Genomic DNA, 24,440 nt, shown 5'->3' on the forward strand with positions numbered 1-24,440 from the left:
GAAGCAGGGGCAGAAAGTTTCCCCTTCCTGCAAACACACAGGCACCATGCCACAGAGGCCTCCCCTGAGGAATCTGAAAGCAACAACCCACACTGAGGTGCCCCAGCCAGCAAGATACCAGGAACTGCCCCTTCCTCATTGCATTCCTGAGAGTGCCTGAGGATCACACCAGGCTGCTTGAAGGAGCTGTTAGCTAGTGCTGGTACATGGCTTCAAAGGTCTTAAAATTCTCAGCAATCCACAGAACTGTTTAAAATTATTTTTATTTAGAAATCCCACTTTTGGAAAACATCACCACGGAGGAATTGTGTAGATGTCAACACTAACAGAGTGTTAGCAAGGGGAATTGGAGCTGAAGACCTCTCCCACAACAGGAGTAATCAGAACAAACTCCTTCCCCTTTCACTCCCTCCTGAGATGCAAACAGTGGGGGAAAGAGAGCTATTTCCTCCTTTAAAGCCTGATACTGATGATTGGGTCGCTCCCCTTTGAGGAGGAGGGAAGCAGCAGTGAAGACAGGTTGGGCTTCTTTCCATGTGCACCGTCCTGGGCCTGTCCTCAGTAAATTGATGGCATCGCTTATACAAAAGCTGGGACTGGGCCAGCTTTGTCCGGGGGCAATAACAGGAGAGAGCAGCTGGGATGCACATGGATGTCTGGCAGATCAAACCACTCTGCAGCATGGCACTGTCAGCACCTGGTGGCCACTGACTGAGGCCAGCAGTGGCAGAAAACTCTGTGGCTGGCTCCTCCAGGTGGGGAGGGATTCCTGAATAAAAGTCCTCATTCAAAGAACAAAAAGGCAAAAAAGATTTAGCTTTCATTTTACAAGTCATCTGAGGGAATGGAATGAAGCCACTCCAAGGAAGAAAGGTAATTGAAACTTCAGAGCCATTACTACCCATCTGTGGGAAGCTCAGGGATGCTGACCACTTTTAAGCAAGTGGAACTGACCAAGAGTTGTGAGTACTGTGTGTCCTTCACAAGATTTGTAGAATTAAGTTGTTGTTCAGGCAGTAGTTTGCTAGGCTTTTTTTTTTTTTTTTTAGCTCTGGGTAGCAAGGTCTAATGCAATATCTGTTTACTACAATTCTCCAAGAGCCAAGATGTTTCTTGGCTTTTATCCAAACCATTTAGTTCACATATATATTAGAAAAAGCTGTCACATCAGCAGCTAAGGTTGATATCAAGAGAGACAATGAGAGGATTAAGAACTGGAAAGCTTTAGAAGGCAAGCTACTGAATATTTCACAAGAAATGAAGGAGAGAATGCCACTGATGCAAGGAGAAGGTCAGAAAGCTTAAACATCTCAGGGACACTTAAAAATAATAAAATAGCCCTTTGGCCTTCCAGATGTTGCTATGCAGCTTTTAGGATCCTGATATTTCAGTCTGATTTTCATACCAAGGTGAGTTCTTCACTAAATGTGCATCAGTGACATACAGCACGTGCCAAAGCAATTTGCAGGGATGTGTCTACAGAATCACAGGAAGGATGTGACATTTGAGGGTGCCTTTGAAGGCTGATACTTCGTCGTTTTATTGATCATTTTTATTAACACCTGAATGCTGCTGATGTGGACGGAATTTCACATTTCCAACTGCAAGAAGCGGGTGAGATCCAAAATGGGAAGAGATTTCACAAAGGCAGATTCATCACAGTTACTTTTTCCTATCTCATCCTCTAATGACAAGTTTTAACAGATCTTCTCCCTTACCTCTCACCACCACCAAGACCATGTAGTCTGGGAGAAAAAGTGGACAGTAGAAGAATTTTACAAGGCATTTATTTCTTAGGAAAGGGACAAGGCAGAGATAAGCCCAGGTGTTTTCTGTAGACTTGTCAGTGACAAGAGGCAAGGCACAGCAGGAAATTCTCTCAATTTTCTCCATTCTACACCACAATGGTCTCACTTATGAACTTCAAGACACAGTCTGACAAGGGGAAACTTGAAGAACACTAGCTTCTTGCAAACAGAGAGGTATTTAAGTATAATATTACTTACACTGTCCTTTATTTCACAAATACATCTAAAATGAACCTTGTTTCCCTTCCCTGCCTCCAGCCTACCAGGAAGGCATTATCAGGCATGGACAATTTTTTCGATCTTTGAGCTCATGGAGGACACTGATGAATTAACACCTTGTCAACATACTGTTTCTGTTTACCATGTTTTCATGGCACGTTTTACTTAATGATTTTCTGGAAACACTCAGTTATAAGAAATTTCTCTCACACCTCCTGTTTAAGAACAGATACTCTACTGTGAAAGTTAAATAACACTCGCTACTTTCTTTTATCTTGACATGATATTTCAGTCTTGCATCTGGGCACCTTGCACTTTCAATGCCACTGATGCAAGGAGAAGGTCAGAAAGCTTAAACATCTCAGGGACACTTAAAAATAATAAAATAGCCCTTGAAATACAAAGAGTAAATTTCTAGATTTTCTGACTTAAAAAACTTGTTTTATGATTAAAAAGAAAACGGATATAATTAAATTGGGAACTATTTTTGTTTTTTTTAACTTACACTGAAAATTATTTTCAAATTCCTATTGCCCTCTGTACTGCTCCCGAGCTATTGTGCTCTCATGTTATGAAGTAACTTCAACTAGTAACTTGCACACTGTGCGATTCTTCATGTATTCTTGGTAGTTATGTTAAAGTATTCATCTCATCTAATAACAAAATGGAAAACAATAAATTGGCATGCACAGCAAAGGAGTTTTAGAGGTGTATGCTGTTTGGTCATTGGAGATTGGAAACACACATTAGACAGAACTGCTTCTTTGAGGAACTGTGCTAAAAGGGCAAGTTAGGTCAACATTAAGTAGCAACTAACAACTGTGTCTCCTGTACATGAGTTGAAATGTCTCGTGGCTGCTTCTTAGTGAAACAATTGCAAGAGATTATAGATAAAACTTAATTTCCTACACACACACACAATAAACAGGAACATGGGAATCAAGATATGAGGCTCAGAGACTTCAACCTGCATCTCCACCATGCCAAAGTAGATTATACCTTCCCAGATTTAGTGCTGATAATTACTGTAATTTCAACCAATCAGACAAATAATAATAACATTGCAACAGTTACTTTTCCAAGCTCTATTTTCCTATGAAATGCAGAAAATATCTCTGGTACTTTCTGGAGATGGAGTAGCCACAGACACCAGTCACTGCTGAAATAGTAAAGGAAACACGGTCATGGAGGTTGTGACCCAATAAAATCCTTTTTCTCATTAGGAAACAATGAAAAAAAACCCCAAACCTGAAACCCAAATTCTCTGAATTACATTACTTCATTCAGATCATTACCATTTCCTGTACCACTTTTGTTAGGCATGGCTGATTTTGTCAAAGCTTTTACCAACCAGCTGACAGTTAATATTTTCCTCACTCCAATGGCCACTGCAGATTCCACAAATATGAAAAATATATCATCCTTAAAACCATAATAATTTCTAGGCATTATTTAACATCTCTGCAGTCACTAAGGAAGTAATGAGTAGAGATAAATAAATGTGAATGTTTTTAAGAATTAGAAGTAATTAGATGTACTAAATAACTGTGCCATGTTAATGAACAGGAGCAGTATCCTCAGTTTTACATATACTGAGTCAGGTAAAAGCTGCTTTTTGTGGTGATTCAAACACTTAGTTGTGAAGGGTTCTGTTAAGGATTTCTAAACAGCGAAGTGCAGACCAAGGCATCTAATCCCCTATCTCAAAGTACCTTTTAACTATTTTTTTAAAATATTGCCTTCTGTACATCCATTTACAACCCTTTCAGTAGTGCTGCAATTACCAGGGCTGTTCTCTACTGAGTTGTATGGCTAATATATATTTTTTTGGATCTAGTACAACACCCCTTTTGTGATAGTGTGACAGAATGATCTATGAAGGGCTGGATCTATGCAGACTTGTGGTATGGTAGAGAGATCTAACCATGTTTTATACCTGTGTAGCTCCATTCCTAGGGCATCTATCCCTGTTTTACCAGTATAATGAGATTTAAACCCAAGTCTTATCTTCCAAGTGCACATAAGGATCAGTTCATCCCACATTTATCAACAGCAGGTGACAGGATGATTGAAGCCAGATTAACAGACGGACTTCACAGAACAAGGATTTAACTTGACTGTGGTAAATACACCTGTGGCATGTCACACCAATAGCAGTTAATTCCTACTGCAGTCTGTGACAGTGCTAAAATGCTCCTCATATTGCTCCAGCAAAAGAATTTTTCATGTTTCACATTGGGACACTAATTTTCCCAGTTGTATGACAGGAGTATAAGAATACAGGCTACGGTTTGATGCTTAGTCCTGTACATCAAAGTCAATTCTTCTGGCTGCATGTTATTCAGCTTTTAAGAAGGAGTAATAAAAATTGACTCTATGACAAGCTAAAACATTTGTTTGTTTATAGCTGTTAGAAATTTCTGCGCTACGTAAGTAAAAAGGAGGTGACAGCACAAGGCACTCCCAACAGCTTTATTGTTTTAGCTGGGAAATAGTATCCGCATGCTCTGCCTCCAAGGGATCATGTTAGATGGAGCAAATTCATGAGGTCCTGCTCTGCCTAGATCATCTTGACTTCATAAACACCATCCTAAATCTGTGCAGGGGAAGCAATATATATAAATTTCTATAAGAGGGGGAGTCTTAAAGGATCTGCATTTAAAATTGCTTCAAGTTGCAGCTACCACAGTTCCTACATCACTGCTGGCAGAAAGGCAAGAAAAACATACAGAAGATTCTGGATGTGGTTTTAAGCTACATCAAGAGGATCATGGGGTGTGTGTTTTGTCTTTGCAAGCCAGAGTTGTTCTATTGTGGATCAGGAGTGATGGATTAGAATGGCTCCAAGAGCTGTCAGCTAATATCTACACTGCAGCAAGATCAGACAGCAGCAACCTCTCTGGAATGCTGTGGCAATTTCTGGCTGCTGCTATGAGAACTGCAGGTCATGTTACCATGAGAGGTTTTAAAGTAGAAACCTGAAGTTTAAATAAAAAAGGGCACCCAGACTGCATAATCCTCTGCAGAATAGGAAGAAAGCATTCAGAAGATAAAGCACTGACATTCTCTTGGAGATTTTGCACACTCGTCTAGTTTCTTGGGCACTCTGATGCCACTGTATTTTCGTGTTGCATTGGAACATCTGCATTCAGGTGAACTGAGAACAAGGCCAGTGTGTCAGTCATCAGTGAGAGTGACTAAGCAGGCCACTCGATCACACCCTGGGACCTGTACTTGAGTTCAATGTTTAAAAAAATTCTAGGCAATCTACAGGCTTGTAGCTCCTCTAACTTCACTCTGCATTGAAGACACCCATTATCCCATGAAAATAAGGCACTCAGTAGGTACCAAATCAGTAATACTGTGAAGCATAATGAAGTTGTTGAAATTCTAGAAAAACACTGTTTGTACCATAGGAAATGTTCTGCGAAGAATGTTAGAAGTTCAGTTATTACAATCCCAGCAACAAGAAATGTACTTCTTAAGCATTACAGTCAGGTATGAAAGCCATGACTTTGGGAACTAGATGACCATTTAAAGCAGTGATTAGCTTTCTAGTCCACTTATCTGAATGTTGTCATCCTTTCTTAAACTTTGCACCAATAAGAGGAAGGAAGCCACAATCTCTAGTTGTGCTGGTCACTTGATACATGTTACAAAAAGGACTACAAACTTGAGCCTGTGGGCAACACTTGTAGGGGGCTTGAAATGCCTGCGGTCATGGAAGGAACAAAGATGTAGACTGTTATCTACACCAAGAAACCCAGAGGGAGTGCAGACCAGTGTGAGGATTCTGCCTGAGACATGTTTGCTGCACAAATACTGGAGCACAATCTGCTCCTGGAACTGGCAAATTGAGGAGTGTGTGCCATTGAAAGGTACGATTTTTGCACAGTGCAATTCTGGGAAGACAAGTCAAGATAAAGCATTCATGCCTTCTCCCACCGTGAAGAGAGAGTTACTCATGCCCTCAGCAGTTGTAAATGTAAGAACAAACATGCTCAAGCACAAGAGCAGCAGGATGGGACTGGTTGTGCTGTTCAGCACAGGCAGACACAGGCTTATCAATAGCTATGGCTGGTTGGAATAAAAAACTGAACTAAAGCACACCTCCGAGCCAGAAGGTGTAAAGTGCACAGTCCTGCTGTGCTAAATACCTCACCATGTGCCAGTAGGCTTAGTTCAAAACATGACAGATATTTGAATAAAAGATCTGTTAACTTGCTCACATTAGACCTCCCTGTAGTCTTAGCTCAATTCCATTGCACATAGATTTATACAAACTGCCGTTACACCATCACCTTGGAAAAATAGGAGATAATGAATTTCTGTAAAGGAGGAATATTTTCTAAAGGTAGGTCAGTCAGCAGTGATGACTCCAGAGAGGCATCCTCTCCTGCACGGCTTGCTGTCGCTGGAACCAGAGTGCTGCCCCAAGTTCATGTGTGGATATGTGCCTTCAGCGCAAGGCTGATGACAGGTGTCTTTTGAGACTTACACTGCCCAGAGGCTCCAGGACAGAATATAGAAAACATTAACTAGAATCTGTGACTGACCCAAAATGCTGAAAATCCCAGAGTACATTCTCAAAATTCCTGCCAAGGATCATCTTTTCTACTGAACTGCAGCAGCACCCACAGTGATAACAGGTCAAACTGTAGCCTTCCCGCCTTTCCACCAAGCAAGAAATAGGATGTGGAATTATGCAGCCAGGCTCTTCCCATGAGACAAAAGTGACAGAATAAATGTTGCTCAAATAATGGTCAGGGGCAGAGTTCAGTGGTTTGCCTTGTTCATCTATGGATATTAAAAGTGGTTACAAAACTAAGGTGTTGAGAATCAGTCAAGAAACACTAAACACTAAGATACTGCCTCTGATTTCAAGTCCTGAGCTACAACATGGTGGTTGTACAGATCATGGTGTACTGGTCACAACAGCAATGGTCACTATTTTCTTCTCCCTCTCCTCAGTCCTTTTTTTTTGAGAGAGGTTTTTCCATATGTTTTATATCCCTTTAAATATTATCTAACACTTGTCTCATCACTATTCCAAAAAGATACCACAGCAACACAACAGGCATTTTCAGATACACAAAACCTGAAGTTAAACACTGGTGTTGGCATATCTACTTAAACCAAAGATGTCTTAAAGATGAACAAAGAGAAATGGTAAATGTTAGACAAGCTGAAACAAATGAGGAATTTGATATTAAATACATCAGAAGATTACATTTTTCAACAGTTACATAGTGGTTTACAAAATCTGAGAGATCAGCATTATACTTAGATGGCAAAATCGAACCAAAAGAATTAAGTTTCTTAGGCAGATGAGAAGCTGGTGCCAAAGAAGAGAAAGAATATGGATTTCCAGCTCAAGTTCTTCAGCTTTTTGTTCCCAACTGAACTAAGATTTCCTACCTGCTTTCTCCTTCCCAATAACTTTCTATGTCATCTGATTTCAATCAACTTGAAGCAACAAGTAATCTTATGGATATTCAGCTACCCTCTCAAATATTTTACAACTACTCCACCTGTGAAAAATACATTAAAAAGTAATTCAGGAGATGGAGGCCTCATTGTACAGCCAGTCACCGCCATCGTCCTCAGGATGCTTTTAAGATGAGTCCAACCTCTTTTTTCCCTTTTCTTGCTTAAACTGTTTCAGCTATAATCAGCTAAGGTTTGGAGTTTTACTCTTTTTCCTGAAAGAAAAATAATTCATACTACTCGGGGCAGAACACAGATCTTTCCCCTGAAGTTATTTACTGTCTAAGGTTAGGAAATGTAACAGGAAAAATGGTCTGATCCTTCCCTAACAGAGTTTTGCTGTTTGAAGTCTACCTTACCTTATTGATAAGACTGGTAGCATTGTAGATTGCCTAAAATACCCCTTCAGATAATCCTACTTTCACTTGCCTATAACTTGTTTAAACTTTTCTAATTTGGTCTGAGCTTTTTACATTTTTTTTTTTTTTGACTGTGTCAGGTATCTGCATCAAGCTGAAATTTTTTTGAACCACTTTAGCCAATATCTCAATAATTTCTGCAAATGAGATAACGATGTGTGTAAGTTCAATTTGCACTGAATATTCTAATGACAACTCCTTTGACTAAGCTTTCTGTGCTTTAAAGTAGGAAATAAAAGTCTGACAGAAGAGGGAGGGCATCGTATGAGAATGATACAATGATTCATTCCTCCATATGAAAATTTGAGCCATTGGGCCAAGTTACAAATCTTCCAAAAAATTGCAGCCTGCATATCTGTTAGTGATTAACATCTAAAATTCTACATTCATTGAATAAATTCATGCTTCTCATGGGTTTTTAGTGATATCCAGATTGCCTATATAATGCCCTCAAAGAACTGCAAAGAACTCATCTGTCTTCTGAAAATTTTTGCATGTGAGCCAGTAGGGCATATGCAAGCCCCAAACTACGTATACATTACAGGGCTTCAGGAAAAACACTGGCTGTTGTGAGCAGAAGTGAGACTTGGCAATAGCAGGACTGGGGTAGGGGGTAGGGAGGGACTGAACCTCGAGCTGTACACCCCTTGTAGATATGGGAAACAGGACACCAAAGAAAGAAGGGAAATCACACTGGAAAGCTACTCTCCTCATGAGAGACCTATAAATTCTTCAATCTAAAGGTGTTGGGTTTTATGGGCATAACATCATTTTATGTGAAATTGCAAAGAACACAAAAGGGAAGACATGTCTCAGGGGAAGAACACAGAGCTGGGCAGCCTACACAAGACACAGTGTGGGCCAAGAGCGAGGCCTGAATCAGATAAGAAGCAAACATGACAGGATAGAGGATGAAACAAAGGAAAACTGGAGGAGTGTTCAGGTGTCATGGATCACTATGTCTTAGGAAACATGCTATCTGTAATTTAGCTGCTTCCCAGATCCTGTATCATAGCTTAATCTGGCTGCCCGCTGTTCCACTCTACAGCAGAGAAAGCCTTGTGTTCTTCTGAACTCAGAGCCTGAGTCCAGGCATTGCAACATCCCCACCATGTTTTGTGACCCTACCAGAAGATATTCTGTGCCTCTCAGAAAGGACTTTTTCTATAACAGAGTCAAGGCTTCATCAGTAAAGGATATAGACAAGTCATATTCTCCAATCTGTGACAGGTTTTATTTGGAAATTGTGAGAGCAAGGCTGTGTTTAGCTTCTGGGAGCCTGGACTTAGGTTACTCAGGAGCAGTTGGGATCTATGGCCTCTAACTCTTTTACCATTTTTTCAACTCCTGTTCCAGAAAAAACCTTTCTCATCTCTTCCTCTTGCTTCAATAGGAGGAGTAAGTGACTCAGGTCTTTGTTGCCAGTCTAGCACACCTCCCTGTGATCTGCTTCCAGGTAGCAGTGTTCTTGCTGGCTGCTCTCATCTCTCCACCTGTGCCATATCAGCAGCAGTGGTCTCTATGAGTGGGCTGCACATGAAAGAAGACTTAACTGCAATAAATATAAAATGACACACCAACATGTTCTTCCACTCATTATATCAAGAACTGTGAGGAAAAGCCTGTGGGAGGGAAGCTGCAATAGAAAGACAGGCCCATTTAAGAGAGAAGCGTGGAAAAGCCTAGAGGTGATCGTCCACAAAGTTTGTGAGATTAAAGGATAATCTGTATGCTTTCCTGGAACTTATTTCTGGGGGATCTACAGTTCTTGAGAGCTCTGTGTTGCCTATTAGCAAATATCCCAGTCATTATGCCCTTTTTTCTAGTGCACAAAAAAGCTGACATCTAACATTTAATATAGTAGCTCAGAGGTGGGGAAACTGATCATAAGTTTGGATAATTAATATTTGTTGTTAATATGGCACCAGAATGCAGAACACTTGCCTCCATATTTAATTTGCTACCTGGGGTGGATGGATTGATTTTTTTTTTAGAACAATGCTAAAATAATACTACATTTGTGACATGACCTACAGCAAGGTTAAGAATTGCAGTGTTAGACCTGCTGTTCAATAGTCTCCCCTCCTGCCTGCCCACGTGTAATAAAAAACTATTAGGCTTTGTAACTACATAACTAAATGCTCTTTTGCTTCCCAACAAACATTTACTCCATGCACTCTCTAGACTTGATGGTTCTCCCTGTGAGTATGAGAATGAAGTACTACTGCCCATCAGCATGGAGTCTGGTCCCTGACCTGTAACGTCAGCAGGGTCTGATTTCCTGACATAAATAGCTCAGAGTACACACACGTCTGTGCTGATGGACTGTGGATCAACACGCGCCAACGTGTGACAGAGCTCATCTTTTCTGTGGTCTGTTATCATCAGTGGAGGTGAGCTTATGAAGATAAGCTGGTCTGCAGTACAGCAACTTCTGCCAACAGATGAGTTGTATATAAAAAGTCCACAGCTAACTGGACAGGTGGGACAGGTAAGCTAGCATGAACTCATAGTGTCCCACATTACAGAGTCCTAACACCAGCAGAAGGCAACAAGACATCCTGGGACCTCTGCCTGGTTCAGGTCAGAACCAAATTTCTTCCCGCCTTCCCTGATTAGTGCTTTTTCAGTCAATTTTATCATAGGTATATTTCCTGAACCCACCAGTATGCAGCTGAAATACATTTCATACTCTGGCACTGCTCTCAGAGCAGGTGGATTCAAACACCATTCATATTCACACCAAACTATAAATTGTTTGTGCCTATCACCAGGATGAGGGGGAAATAATCATGCAAAAGACTGACTGACTGAGCCTTGCCTGTTCAGCACTCATTGAACAAGCCCAGTGTACTATTTTGCATCATAAAACTTACGGAGAATTGAATGCATCCACACGATAATGAGCCATTATGGCTCATTAGAGGCTCAGCTTGCAAAGTCCAAAGTGTACAAACAGAGGCATATAGGAGAAATCTGAACTAAGTACTGTACCCTGCCCTCTGTCTGCACCAACCCTTTACACGTATCCGGTAAATGATTTATAAACCTAAAGACAACAAAGTATAAAACTGTATCGCTGTCTTCACTTTACAAAGGAAACCCTTTCTGAATAAATTGCCATGTCTCTGAAAATATTTCAAATTTTGGTGTCTGCTCTGCTGTTTACAGGTAAGTGCCTGGCATCCTACCTCATGTCATTCCCTTCAGGCTTGTTAAATAGTCAGCTGGCAAAAACCCTGTGTTACTGCCAGAACAGCCCTGACAGAAGAGTATTAACCGGAAATCACTGCAGCAGAGACATGCAGGAGAGTGGGTGAGCACAAGACTGCATGGCAAATTCTGTGAAATACAGTTTGATTCTGCTCCTCATGACTACTTTTGAGTTTTTTACTGCTCATGAATAAGGAGGAAGGATGCATTTCTGACTGAAAGGCATTCTTAAAGGATGATTTCCTGAACTGTTAAAATTGTAAAAAGAGCTTGATGCTGTTTCTATGAAATCTTCTCTAAATATTTTTCTTATCTCAACATTTCTTGTTTGTAGGAAAAAATTTCACATGCATTTATAAGGGCCCAAAATAATCTATTTCCCAAGTGATTTCTGGAATCCCTGACTTGAATTTCTTTAGGAGACTGATTGTTTTAAAGCCCTCAGGCTGTCTGAATGCTGATCCTTCACAGTACCCTGTAACCAGGGCACCTACAATCAAGACTCAACTTGTAAAACCTGGACCAGAGAGAAAATGGGTGGGTAGGGGTTACTACATGCTCTTCCCAAAGCAGCACACACTGATACAGTCTATGATCAGTGATCCACATGCTGCAAGATTGATTTGTTTCTCAGAAAATTGAAGCAGGCAGTGACAGCTGACTTCCCAAGTGATTGCCTGCATCTTGACAAGATGCTCCATCCACATGCATGCATTAAAAGCATTTCTTAGATTTGAGTGCTCCAACACACATGCAGTAAATACATGATGTGAATAGCTAAGGCAAAATAAGGGAGACATAATTAGCCAATGATTAATTGTGGATTAATGAAAAAGGTTTTGTGAATTGGGACCACAGTCAGGTATAATCTCTCTTATGGGTTAAATTCACTTCCACGACATATAAACCTGAGTTTTGGCTTCAGTGAGACTCTGTAGGGAGATAAGGAGGTGGAAAGGGACTTTGTCTCTTCTGCAAGTTTGAGCTCACCTATAAACCTTTCCCCCTTATTTGTCCTTCCTGATCTGCTGTGCACCTGAACTGGGACAGTTCCTGGGTACTTGCCTACCTTCTTGAACTTCACCTCCTTTCCACTGAAGGCCATTATAACACACACAGTGTCACCTGAAGCCAAGTTGGGAGCAGCTTGCAGCCCCTCCTTTCAGAAGACTTTGCTTTCATCTCCTTTACGTCTCTTGTCTTTTTTACCCACTTTCCCAGGTTTCTATTCTTCAAAAGACATGAAGAACTACTTATTACTAATTTTTAATGAGCTCTTAAACGTTTAATTGATCACAATCAGTTCAGTTTTTCATTAATTGTGAATCCTTTCAGCAACAATGAAGGTGGTGGTGAAGTAAAACAGAGACTGTAAGATTCTCATGAGAAACTTATTCTTCTTCATGCCTTCAGCTCAGTTGCTATAAATCACTCCTCATAGTAAACCACAGTCACACCTCTGGGAATAAGCTTTCTGGACCTTTTCCTTTAGCCTCTGGAGAGTGCAGCAGCAAGGGATGGGGTACCAGTGTGATGTCTTGGCACTGAGATAATTGCTGAAGTCTCTCAGGTGTCTGATGGGGGTGTTTTGCCCATTCACTCGAGCTTAAACTGGTAACCACATGTGGATGTAGAAAGGAAATTTCAACAGGACCCACTGAGTGGACCAATTGACCAGTGCTTTTCCTAATACTTTGCTGCAGTGGAAGTAGTTCCTTCCCTACGATTATCTAGGATTTTTTCCAAATTGCCTTGCTATTTACCCATACCTGACAACAGCCCTGACCCCTGGCATCATCACACATATTGAATATGTTCAATAGCTAATTCTGCATTAAGGGTCTGTAAGTTCTCTGCCTTTGCTGATGAGGGAATGAGGCTGATGCTGTAGCTCTAAGGATTGCTAACGACATCTCTTGAACCAGAGAGCTCTTCTGTCCTGTGATGTAAAATTAAGAATTGTCAAAGAATAAAAACTACTTTAATTCAAGCTTTAAAAATAAACAGATGAGACCAAAATTCCAAAGACTGGGTGATATGGACAGAGTTGACGCACTTAAACAGCAACTTTAAATCTTGCTGTCAGCAGCAAATCTGACTGATTTAATTCTATTCTAAGGCTTCTTACCATCCAAACACTCCAGGATACAAAGCCTATGTACATAAAACCATCATTTTTTATAATGTGAAAAAAGCAATGGGCAGGTGTTAGATTTTAATATAATTCCACTTTTCAACTGAAAAAAAGCTGATATCTGGGCCAGAGGTGTCCTGCAGGATCCACAAGTCTATCCTTGCTGCAATTCAGCCATGCATGCAGTGTACTGACAGATAACCACATATTGATTTCCATGGAATGCCACATAATCTAGAGAAATACTTGAGTGAGGAGAGAAGCAGCTGCTGCCACATTTTTTTCAGCATTTGCACTGTTGCACTGTGGTATTTTGAGTCCTCAGACTGAGTCCTGTGGTCTGACCTTGTGAATTTATATGTAGAAAGTTAGATAGCTGAAACATGGTGGGGAGGCGGTCCATTCTGGCTCATTTCTAGCCTTAGGAAACACACCTGAACTGCAGACTTGATTTACTTTTTCAAAGTTCCCAACACGTCAGCACCTGCCACCTCAGCAAGGTTGAAGTTTAGCTCTGTCCAAGTTTAGCCTCTGTCCGAGCTCTGTCCTAAAGAACTGATAAGGCTGGCAGTCTTTTCTCCATGAGCTGATATTTTGACCAGAGAATCACCGTAGCCAACAATAAGAAGAGTTATTAGACTTAAAAGAAGGGAGCCAGAGCAATTGCCAACTTTTGACATTTAAATTCCATTGATATTAACTTAAGCAATATGTTTTCAGGTTGTCAGAAACTTGCAAGTCTTCAGAAACTAGGGAGAAACAATAGTGTCCACAGACAGTGTTTGAAGTGCTGCTAAATAATTGACAGTTTCTTTGCAAATATCATAGCAAATTAGAGATGAACCTCTTTTACCTATGGTAGATGCGCACCAGGGATAAATTTTGGTCCTAAGCCTAGAAGTTGCTCCTCACCACTTATACAGTACTAATGATCTGGATAAAAAAAGGCTTTGGGGTAGAGAATGGATGAAGGAGAAGCATATCCTATATTAAGGCAAGTTTGAAGATTTGTCTTCTTATCATTGAACTCTGCCAGTAGAGGTGCGAATGGTGGCCAGCCTGCTCTCCCCAGACTACTAAGATCACAATGGCTCATGCTACTTAACTTTTACAAAAGAAAATGTATATCAATTAAATAGGTCCCTAAGCAGGCAAATGTGTCAAAACTTAATCCCATACTTACCTTTTTGATTGTGTGATGAAGTGGATCATTGCACATTCAGCTGATAGAAAAAGATGTCTTCCTGGGAAGATTTTGTGGCTGCAGCCAGCTGATTATGTTGCTTTCTAGTAATCTATCCTTGCACAAGATGCTTTCATTCAAGTCTAGCATGAAGAGATTTTAAAGCACAGTAACTTAAGATCTATCCAGGTTGATTTTCTATTCTGAGTGCAGTTTGCTTGCTATATTGTGATAATTTTTTATTATTACTTTGACATTCAAGATATTTGATATGCCTTTTCATAATCAGACTTTTTTTGTTGATTTGGGTTTTTTTTAATATACTCCATACTGGATTAACTGCGCATTTGCTTTTTTGACACAGATGACAAGGCTGTACCACCATCTCATCTCAAGTTTAGTCTCAGATCACAGTAATCCAAAATTAGATGCTCAGAAGGCAGGGTAGCAATAGTGACTACTATCAGTTTTCCCTCTGGACACTGTCTTTAGGTGCACAGGACAGACAAAACTATCTGCTGAAGGCAATGACTACATGAGCCAAGCATCTGCTTGTTAAACCAGATGATTTTTTTCTATAATTTGTTTTTCATATGAGCACACTGAGTGAGTCTTCAAGAGACAATGAAAGGAAACCCTCTAAGTGGTAACAGCTGATACAACCTTGGCAATAGTTCGCCCTCCACACACATTTCTCCTATTTTCCCACTGGGACATTTACATCTAACAGTGCTTTTCAAAACACGTATTTATCTAGGAGAGGAAAACAGTACTGAATAAAACCATTAACATAAAATGTGTCTGGTTGCTCCTCATAGTGGGTTAACTGTTTCAGTACACCTTGAAATACTTCATCTTTTTGCAGCTCAACTTTATGCACTGTGAGCCATTTTATTAACATCACCCACCTGCTCCTAACTCCGTCTAGTCTCACATCAGGTGCTCTGAAATTCCATTCTCCTGGTTGGTATGCTAATCTCCTACAAGATGCACCCCTTCAGGAATAGTCTGTGTTTATAAAGCCAACCCTTCCACAATATTTTGCTAAGCTGGTTGAAAGGAGGGGGAAAATTACACCCAGTCTGAGAAACTTAAATTGAGGCAAGATATTGTTCATTTGATGGAGACTCTACATTGTATTCAGAGGGGCTACTTAGATGGAGACACCTGGTCTGATGACCCCAGGTCTACATTAGAGCTAAGTAAAGACCTTCCTTCATCTGAGCTCTGCCAGAGCAGAAGCAAATGTACAACCCTGTCTGTCTGTGCAGCCACAGTGAAAGACCAACAGGGCCAATTCTGGTTTTGCTAGAAATGATCTCGCTAGAGTTTTTCCAGAGGTGAATGAAGCTTGCCATGTTCAGAGACTTATCGTGATCTTTACAGCAAGGCAAAGAGAATGAGCGGAAGGAGAATGAAGGAATAGCTGATATATAAAGGCACTTACCTGATTTTCTTTTGTTACTTATGCATCTTTGGAGTGCCCCAGCAGCTGGGGACAAGTCCTGCAGAGACAGCTCCCAGGAGATGAAATAGCAGCTAGAAAAGAATAAGAACTGGGTGTCAACAGTGACAAGAAAAGCCAAGAGCAGAGCTGGCATACCTGCCTCTCCTCAGAGCAGGCAAGTGCACTTCAATCAAAGTGAATACCTAGCATAGTTAGGGGTGGCATTTCTCATTGGATACAGATGCAGCCAGAGCAGACTGTATATTCAAAATTGACATATAATACCTTGAAGATGGAGCTCTCTGCACCACAGTAGCCAAGATAACACCTCACTGTCCCACTAGAGGAATGACAAGCTCATTTTTGAAGATGTTGGCAGCAAGAAAAAAAACCACAAGAAACATAGCTGCTTAATGATCTTTTTTTTGCAGCTTACTTTAAATCTGGAGGGCCAGAGCACATATTGGTGATAAAATTTAATGTTTGATGGCCCTTACTAACTATATATACATTTAAAGAAAAGTGTAGCCTGTTAATGAGTCAATTTCTGATCCCAGTTCAGTTATCTCCATCCAGAAATGTAATCATGAGCTTACAAAATATTTAGTATAAAAAGAAATCCTGACATTAACTAAAGAGAAATTAAAAGCTCATAGATTTTTCTATTGAAAAATAGTAAATTGCCAGAGAAATACTGAAATTTGGCATAAGCTTAGTTTTCTCTTGTGCAGCTCTAGAATACAAGTATAGCAATTTAATAGACATATGCATGAAATATACTTTCTTCTTTCCCAGGCCAAAATCTTGTTTTCTGAAGTACAGAAATTGCTATTCCTGTGTTTCCTAAGGGAGAGAGCAGTTCACACATGAGTCTTCTCACGAAATGCCTGAACTTACTTTTTTTCATGCAGTTGGTAACTTTTTTGAAGAGGGTATTCCCTGAAAACTCCCTACCCTAAAATTTCTACCTCCAGTTTATGATCATAGTAATTTGCAATATGAAGAAACTGAAGTAGGAAGCAATTACTGGGACTGTCATTGCGTGCTAAGTAACTTTTCTAAAGTACTCTTTGACATCTATATTAAGAGCAAAGATGACAACCACCATCACTTTTTTTTTGTTCATTACTCTATAAACAAGCTTTTTCTCATCCTCTTTTTAAGCTCTTTTGGCACTGAGAAGAAACAAAGTTAAAGGGAGCAACAAACACTCTAGCTCACATATCTGCCACCTATATGCATTCAGCAAACATTTTCTTCTATTTAAAAACTAAAAAGCAATGATATTGTGGATGATCAGGAAAGCCAGCAATAATTACAAGTGAACTGGATTCAGCTGAACATTGATAGATTTTCCCCCTTAGAAGTTCGGGAATCAGGGAATTGAAGAGCTGTGAGTGAAGTGATAGCTTGCCCTGCTGAGCTCCTACTCTAAGACATAATAGACAAGGACTCAAGTTCTTGGCCCATCTGTTTCAAGTATGTGCAGGTCACCCTCAGGTGTCCATTTAAACCCACTTCACTAAATTGGAGCACAGCTGTTTACAGACTGGCCTCAGCTTGGCTGATGGATTTGAGCTCCAACTTAAGTGGTTCATTAAAAATTGTGTGATTCGGACTGACATGCTATTTTGGACTCTTTTAGCCTCAAATTAATGTCTCAAAATTAATTTATGTCTCAAATACTCGAGACTAAAAAGAAAAGATTTTTTTCTGTACCAGAGCCTTTCATAAGAAGCTAAAGAGGAATTATGACCTTTTTCTTGTGAAGAATATTTATTTCAAGATCTGCAAGGACTACTTCTGCATCTGTGGTGACCTCAGAAGCTACCTGAATCAATTCAATAGCAAGATTAGAAGTGCAGTATCTTCTGTTCAGAAAATAATTTCCAAGCATGCAATTTCTATGCTGATACTAGTGACAATAAATATCACATATAAGCCAGGATGCTCAGAAACCACAGATAAATTCATAGGGTTTGTGTTCTTTTAAAAAAATTTAGGTTCTGAGCACACCTGAGACTAGGGCAATTAGAGTCTAAGAGGATTTTTGTAACAAAATTTTGCATTAAAAGTAAATTAGTGCCTTAATTACATTGTAGCTTTATTTACTTCAGATTCAACAGCAAAATAATGATTTAGAGCATCTGTTTTATTAACTTCAGGCCTTAAGAAAAAAGTTTCTTTCTGAGAATCTAAGGTAGGACCATCTTTGATTTCTATTAAATAAACTACAGATTCAAAACCATGTTCTGTGGGTATAAGCGTGTTTTTGAAGTGCACATTCTAAAATATTTTTCTGATATTACAAATATTTATCAGCTTCTGTTTCAAGTGTCCTTGGAGCCCCCCTTCTGACAGAAGAATCAGCAAACCAATTCATACGGCTCAAACGACATATACCATATTCTCCGAGCTACTGGGACTCCAGAAGCAGCCAGAAGATGTGGGGATACACTGTGGCTGAACAGGTATCTTCTTCCTTCAAGAGGAAGCAGCATCTACTGAGAAAAAGAAAGCACGAGTCTGGAACTAACGCGGAACATAAATCCTTTGGGTCAAGGAAATTTTTCTGATTTATCAACATGGGCAAAGCTGCTCAGTAGTCACACACGGTATTTATTCAGTATCAAAGCTCAGAATATTCCTTTCTGTTTTGATCTACTTCAGATTAGCAAATCATGGGCAGCTTTTAGAGAAACAGCACAATACTACATGGACTTGGACCCTTTTGCCTTCGATCCCTCGGTAGCCGTGTACGATGGGGTTTCTCAACAGAGCATTTCGTAGACTTGGAGCATGTGTGTTCCTAAGTAAGTAAAACTGACCCTTACAACACTGCTGACAGTAGGTTTATAGTGTCATAACCTGACACAGTAAAAAACCCAATTATATCTTGAAAAATTAGAGAAGATTTGTTTTAACTGTCCAAGTTTAACAGTTATTTAAATGTGGTCATTTTACTGCGTCGGGTTCTTTTTTAAGTATGTTTTGGAAAAGCTCATTAAGAGCTTAAAGAATATATATCCTTTTAAAAGTCCACAGAAGCTAAACTACTTCCTATAGAGTTGATTTAAAAAGCAGACAGAAAGCAATTCCTGAGGAGAAAAATAAAAGATAAAAAACTCCATCTATTTCAGTAACAAAACTGTATTCAGTGTGGAATAAAGCCTCAGCAGAACAAAACAGAGAATGAGACATAGCAGTTGGTAAAAGCAGTATTTATAGATCAGCACAGGAGAACATGAAATGAAGTGTCACAATCTCAGAAGTTGCTTAGGACTGTACTAAAATTGGACACAATTTTTGGACAAAATTTTGTAAAACTTAGGGGAAAATTACTAAATGATTCAGTTGGACAAGCACAATACATGCATTCCTGTGGAAGACTTTTCCTATGAAGATACTGCAGTCCTTAAAAATGGACAGGAGCAGGTAGAACGAAACTCATACAGTTTCAGTGCTTAAAATAGTTACTAAGACAGCATCTGTCAGTCTGACTGAAACCACCAATAAGAAAATGGGTGAATTTCTCACAATATATTTTGAATTGAATATGCTTTGAATTTTATTGACTTAAAAGTACCTTTCTTTTTGAAAATGAGTTTCATTTTGAAACACAGCTTTTGAAAAGATCTTTTATTTTTTATGAGATAGGAATCTAGCTTGGAGAGTCTCAGAGTGAGTTTTACAGGACTCTTCCACCTGAAAGGTGACATCAGTTTCACTCACTCTGAGCAGAAACAAAGTAGAAGAGAATAGCTAAAAGCCATAATTTACCTTCTCTCCTGCTAAGCCTTCAGCTGGTGCCCTTGGGAAACTGGAAGGAAGCACCCGGTTATTCTCTCACAATTTCTAATACTGATATGGGTGGATAGCAGCAATCACTTCTGCCTTATTACAAATTTACCTGAAGATACTTTACTCAGTTTTCTGAAAAAAACCCCCCTGACTTTCCCACCAGAAAAATTCCTCACAGAGAAAAGCCCTAACTGTCTCTAATTATTGGTTGTGCATCACAGCCTGATGGCTGTGATCACGGCAGCTGCCAGGCAGACTCCAGGATGAGTTATGCTTCCAGAAAGATAATCCTAATGATTGTCGTATGACAGGACTAAAGCCATTTACATAAACACATTTACAGGCACTCCCACTGAAGTATGTTCATGATTTCAAAGCAAGGCTAGTTAACTCCCAGACTGAAATAAACTTCCCAATGCTAATGTGACAGGAATTGACATCCAGAGTTTTTGAGAAGGATATAGTAGCAAAGAAGCATCAAGCTAGAAGTTACAAAATCTATTGTGGACAAAGTAGAACAATTCTTTTCAACATTTTTGTTCCTGATTAGTGATAACTCTGAAATGGAAAGCCTATACAACCTATGCAGGAATCTGGCTCAGGGGCTGTACTTCCAGAAGAAAATATTTGCAAAAGCTGGCAAATCTGAAGACTGCAGTTATTGACAGGATCTTTAAATTAATTTTGTGATTTTTCTTTTTTCTAAAATAAATTTATTTCATCTTGTCTAGCAACAACATCAGATCTTACATGAAGCTACTACAGCAGTCTGGGACTCACCTCCAGCAACAAGCTATTAAATCCTACACGTCTCGTATCTGGCCACGTTAGGATATGGCATGTTATGTATTTGCCATTATGTATTTGATAAGATGACTTTATCTCATCCCATTCAGGTTTAAACCCAAAATTAATAACTAATTCTCTGTATAAATACTGCATATTTTATATTCATAAGTAGAACTGAGATGTAGGTCATGGTAAATTCAATAAGAAGTTGAAGAAAACCAACCATGAACTTTTAGCAGGTTGGGTTTAAAAACGCCTAGTGTTTTCAGGTAAAACATTTTTTTGACTAAACAATTGTTTTAAGATGTACATTCCTGCTTCTGTGACTGAAAACCACACTTTTATTTCTCAGTATTTTCCTTTAGCTACATTTTTGAGAGGCTAGTGAGAAATGAGAATTGGTCACTTTGGATGGGTGAGAGAAGTAGAGCACATTTGCTTCAGGTATACTTCTCTAGTGCAAGTGCATTTCCATTCTTTCAAGTACTACTAGTAGGTGTTGTAGTACACATCCATTCATGTCTACGCTTTTCTTTCCTCATTTAAACTTTTGTACTTGGTCTTGAGTGCCAAAATCAACTGAACCCACAGCTACTACTGTATGTTGTTTTTTCTTACTCCACAGAGAAAGGAAATGGTGGAAACATTCACGGCTTGTTCTCAAAAAAAAAACCGGTGGTGACAAATGTTCTTTATGCCAAGTTCTTGACCTTGGAAGTTTCCTCGTTCCTATTCATTAATGAACCTTATTGCAGAACATCTTTGAAGAAAAGATTAGGATTCCATGTTTCTTTTATATGTTATTAATATAATGCTAATTAAAAGCTTTTTCAACCTTGGCCAAAGTTTCTGCATGAAAAAAGATGACCTGTTGAGGAAAACAAAATGTATGGTAACCTAATGGCAGGGTAGGTGAAGGAAGGCAATTTTTGCTCGCTTTTTATTCCCAAAGAGCAGATTCTGCATGTTGTGTTTTCAGGATTCTTTGTGAATATGGACTGTACTCTAACTGGAACAAATTTAAAGATAATGTTGGATCTTCTAGAAAGAAATCCACATTCTGGCTTTTTGGCAATCTCTACCATGCTCCTGGTATGAAACTATCCTTAGGTCATTATTAATTTCCCTGCATAGGACAATGGGCCTGAAATTGCCATTATTCATTAGCTGAAGCTGAAAATTCATTAAACACTTGAAAGAGATAAATGAGGTGCAAGTTCAGTATTTGCCATGTAGGATTTCACATCTTTAGTCCCACTATTTAATTATGAACAGTTCATTCAAAGATAAGGGGTGACAAGTGATATATAGACTAAAGACCTCACTGGTTAAACAGTCATGGCCTGTCCCTGCTGTCCCCTTTCCCTGTGCTGCTCAGCCTTGGATAAGCTAGTGCTCCAGACCCTAAACATTCCACTATTTTCCTCTGTAGCAGCACAGACATGATAAGAGTTACTGAAAGTCTTCAATTTATAGCAAAATGCAGGACTGTAAGGGTAAGCATTGCCTTTTATTTTAAATGGATATGCAGTAAAATTCCAAGGGTGCACCTGCTCCAGCTGAGCACCTTGCTGGTCCCAGAGAAGTTGCAGCTCTGCAGGCAGTGATGCCCACACCACTTGTGAACCTATTCCTGAAGCACTGCTCTTTTCTGGCCATCTCTCTAACTGGTGTTGCTGCCAAGGCAGGGGTTCGTGATCTATCTGTGCATTAACTGCAGTTTTCATGCCTGCATGGCAAGTTAAATCAAAATGGGGGTAGTTCAGGAGCTGGTTTGCAGATAGACAGCAGATATCCCTGGAGTGTGGATGACAAAGCCCATCAGTGAGGTGGAAGGCAAAATGAAGTACTCTCAGCTATCACCTGCTGTCAGCTAGTGAGGTAACTGCCCAACCATTATGAGCCATTTTAGGGTTGTCAGAGCCATAAAATTAGAATAACCACTGTCTGTTGCCATGAGGACAGTCTTACACAAGGCTGGCTTTGCAACCAAAACATCAGACAAAGCCAGAGGATGCAATTTGACAGATCTGTTGTACTTAGACATGACTAATTCCTTTAAAGAAGTTGTTCTGAAAGCCAGAGACTCAATACTCAATCTGCAAATCCATAGCTTCAAGCTAATGTCAGTAATTCAGATAATTAGTCTTGCTGAATTAAATGGGAAGAATTGTGCACGCATGAGTAGCAGTGGAGGATGAGGTGCTTATTTTGTGTTATCAAATACATGCCATTCATGACGATGAGCAAATGGCTTTCACAGCATCTGAATATTAAACACCTTCATCTGCATTTAATTATAACTGGGAAAAATATTTACCCTGTGAATTTGCTCCCCCTATTTATCTTCACATATTGTTTCAGCACTTTAACTCATGTAACTCTAGACCCTTCTTTACTGACTTTTCCAACACATCTTTATGCTGCCACCTACAAGATTAATCTCCTTGCTCTTTCTACACAGCACAGATACACAGGCAATACCCCAGCAATGACAAAACCAAAGAATAGTGCTAAATTAAAGAGAACTTCAAGTACGTCTGTGCTGGTCATGGCAGTGGAATAACAGGTCTCAGAGCACAGGAGCTTTTCTTCTAGTGCAATGGAGAGCAGTATTTATTATTGGTTTCTGAATAATGCAAGTTTTTTGAGGAAAAAACCTAAGTCCCACAAACACCAGAGCTCCCTGAGGCGAGACAGAACATAGTTCCTCGGAGAGAAGGGAAATGTCGGGGTGACCCAGCCCACTGTGGGGCTGGGGCAGCGCGATGCCAATCAATCCCAGCCCATCCCCTGGATCGAGTTTCCCGAAGAGGCAGACTCAGAGGGTGGGTCGAGGGGCGGCTCAGAAGCCTAAGCTGCACCCCCCCCCGGGCGGTGCCCGGGTACAAGCCACCTCCCCTGGTTCGGGAAAATTCCCGGTTTCTCGGTTGTTCATTGGTTCCTGTTATAACTCCCGCCTCTCGGTTTCCCCCAGTGGTTCTTGTTAAATTGTATCCTCCCCCTGGCTTGTAACTCATTGGTTGTTTTCCCCTTTCACCGGGGTTTTCAAATTCACTATAAAACTGAGGACAAGGCTCTGAGGAGAGATCCCATCACAATCCCATCAGACCGGTCACATCGCATTCCAGCTTGTTCGGCTTGTGGAACTTCTAACAATAAACCTGTTAAAAGCCAGACCCAAACAGCCTCTGTCTTCCTTTGTCTCTGAGCTAATGTGAGCTGATCCCATCGGTTCCTGCCGTGTTTCCTCTGCCGAGAAGCCAGCTAGCTGGCCCAGCAAGCAGCTCTTTTCCTGATGCTGAAGTCGCTTCTGCGATGGGCAGAAGTAACGCAGCTGGACTGTCTCTGACCTGGGGCACGCCAGAGCTCGTGCCTCGAGCACCAAACCCTGCGTTAGGGAAATGGGCTGAGAGGAAGAGGAATCACAGGAAGCTGGAATCAGGTTTGTCTCTGTATAGATGTTAACTGGATGGATGCAAAACATCTGCCAGTTTCCAACTCTTTTCTGACTCATGTGAACAGGGTGACTAAAATCAACAGAACGACAGAAATCAGGATGTCCAAGTATCTCTTGGTTGATATCTAGCTCCAGCAGCAGCTTTTTGACAGGCAAGGCCCTTAAATGGTGTCTGTCCCATGGGAGTGCCAAGTCAGATCTGAACCATGCTGCAAATCCTTCCTCGGAGCACTTGCCTATTCCCCCAGATCCTTGTATCCCTAATTTTCCCAATCTTAGAAGAATCAAGCTGCCTTTGCAATCTCTCCTACTCTGTCAAGTTGAATTGAAAACAGCCCACAAGTCACAAAATTACTGTGGCTAGACATAGGGGATAAACATGTACCTACTTAGGCAGCATGGTTGTAGGAGCCCTGCTTTGTCAGGGAAACAGAGGAGGGATTCAGTGTAGTTAGACACAACAGGAGAAGAAAACCTGTC

The 24,440-nt window shown here is 40.2% G+C and overlaps 1 protein-coding gene and 1 long non-coding RNA gene across 5 annotated transcripts in view; one reads left to right on the plus strand and one right to left on the minus strand.

The window, feature by feature from the left end:
- Positions 1 to 24,440, minus strand: part of LOC138113802 (uncharacterized) — a 41,942-nt gene that overhangs the window by 16,559 nt on the left and 943 nt on the right. The window contains exons 2-4 of one of the 4 annotated variants that reach the window (XR_011152334.1): positions 15,911 to 16,002; positions 14,464 to 14,606; positions 9,200 to 9,463 (exon numbers count right to left, since the gene is read on the minus strand). This is a non-coding gene — a long non-coding RNA (uncharacterized lncRNA). Of the gene's footprint in view, positions 1 to 9,199; positions 9,464 to 12,428; positions 13,867 to 14,463; positions 14,607 to 15,910; positions 16,003 to 24,440 lie in introns of those variants that run through there. The other 3 variants (XR_011152336.1, XR_011152335.1, XR_011152333.1) reach the window with 3 other exon arrangements.
- C1H3orf85 (chromosome 1 C3orf85 homolog) lies at positions 10,998 to 23,876 on the plus strand. The gene is made up of 4 exons (XM_069022582.1): positions 10,998 to 11,104; positions 18,233 to 18,381; positions 18,581 to 18,666; positions 20,443 to 23,876. The coding sequence occupies exons 1-4, from the start codon at positions 11,056 to 11,058 to the stop codon at positions 20,540 to 20,542; spliced, it is 384 nt and encodes a 127-aa protein (XP_068878683.1). The 5' UTR covers positions 10,998 to 11,055; the 3' UTR covers positions 20,543 to 23,876.

This window comes from Aphelocoma coerulescens, chromosome 1 (genome assembly GCF_041296385.1).
Source record: "Aphelocoma coerulescens isolate FSJ_1873_10779 chromosome 1, UR_Acoe_1.0, whole genome shotgun sequence".
Classification (NCBI taxonomy): domain Eukaryota; kingdom Metazoa; phylum Chordata; class Aves; order Passeriformes; family Corvidae; genus Aphelocoma; species Aphelocoma coerulescens.

Excerpts from the sequence above, each read along its gene's own strand:
- C1H3orf85 (XM_069022582.1), top strand. The coding sequence starts at position 11,056 with ATGTCTCTGAAAATATTTCAAATTTTGGTGTCTGCTCTGCTGTTTACA. Across the intron at positions 11,105-18,232 it reads GTCTGCTCTGCTGTTTACAG|CTTCTGTTTCAAGTGTCCTT; the intron begins GTAAGTGCCTGG and ends AATATTTATCAG. Across the intron at positions 18,667-20,442 it reads TTCGATCCCTCGGTAGCCGT|CAACAACATCAGATCTTACA; the intron begins GTACGATGGGGT and ends CATCTTGTCTAG.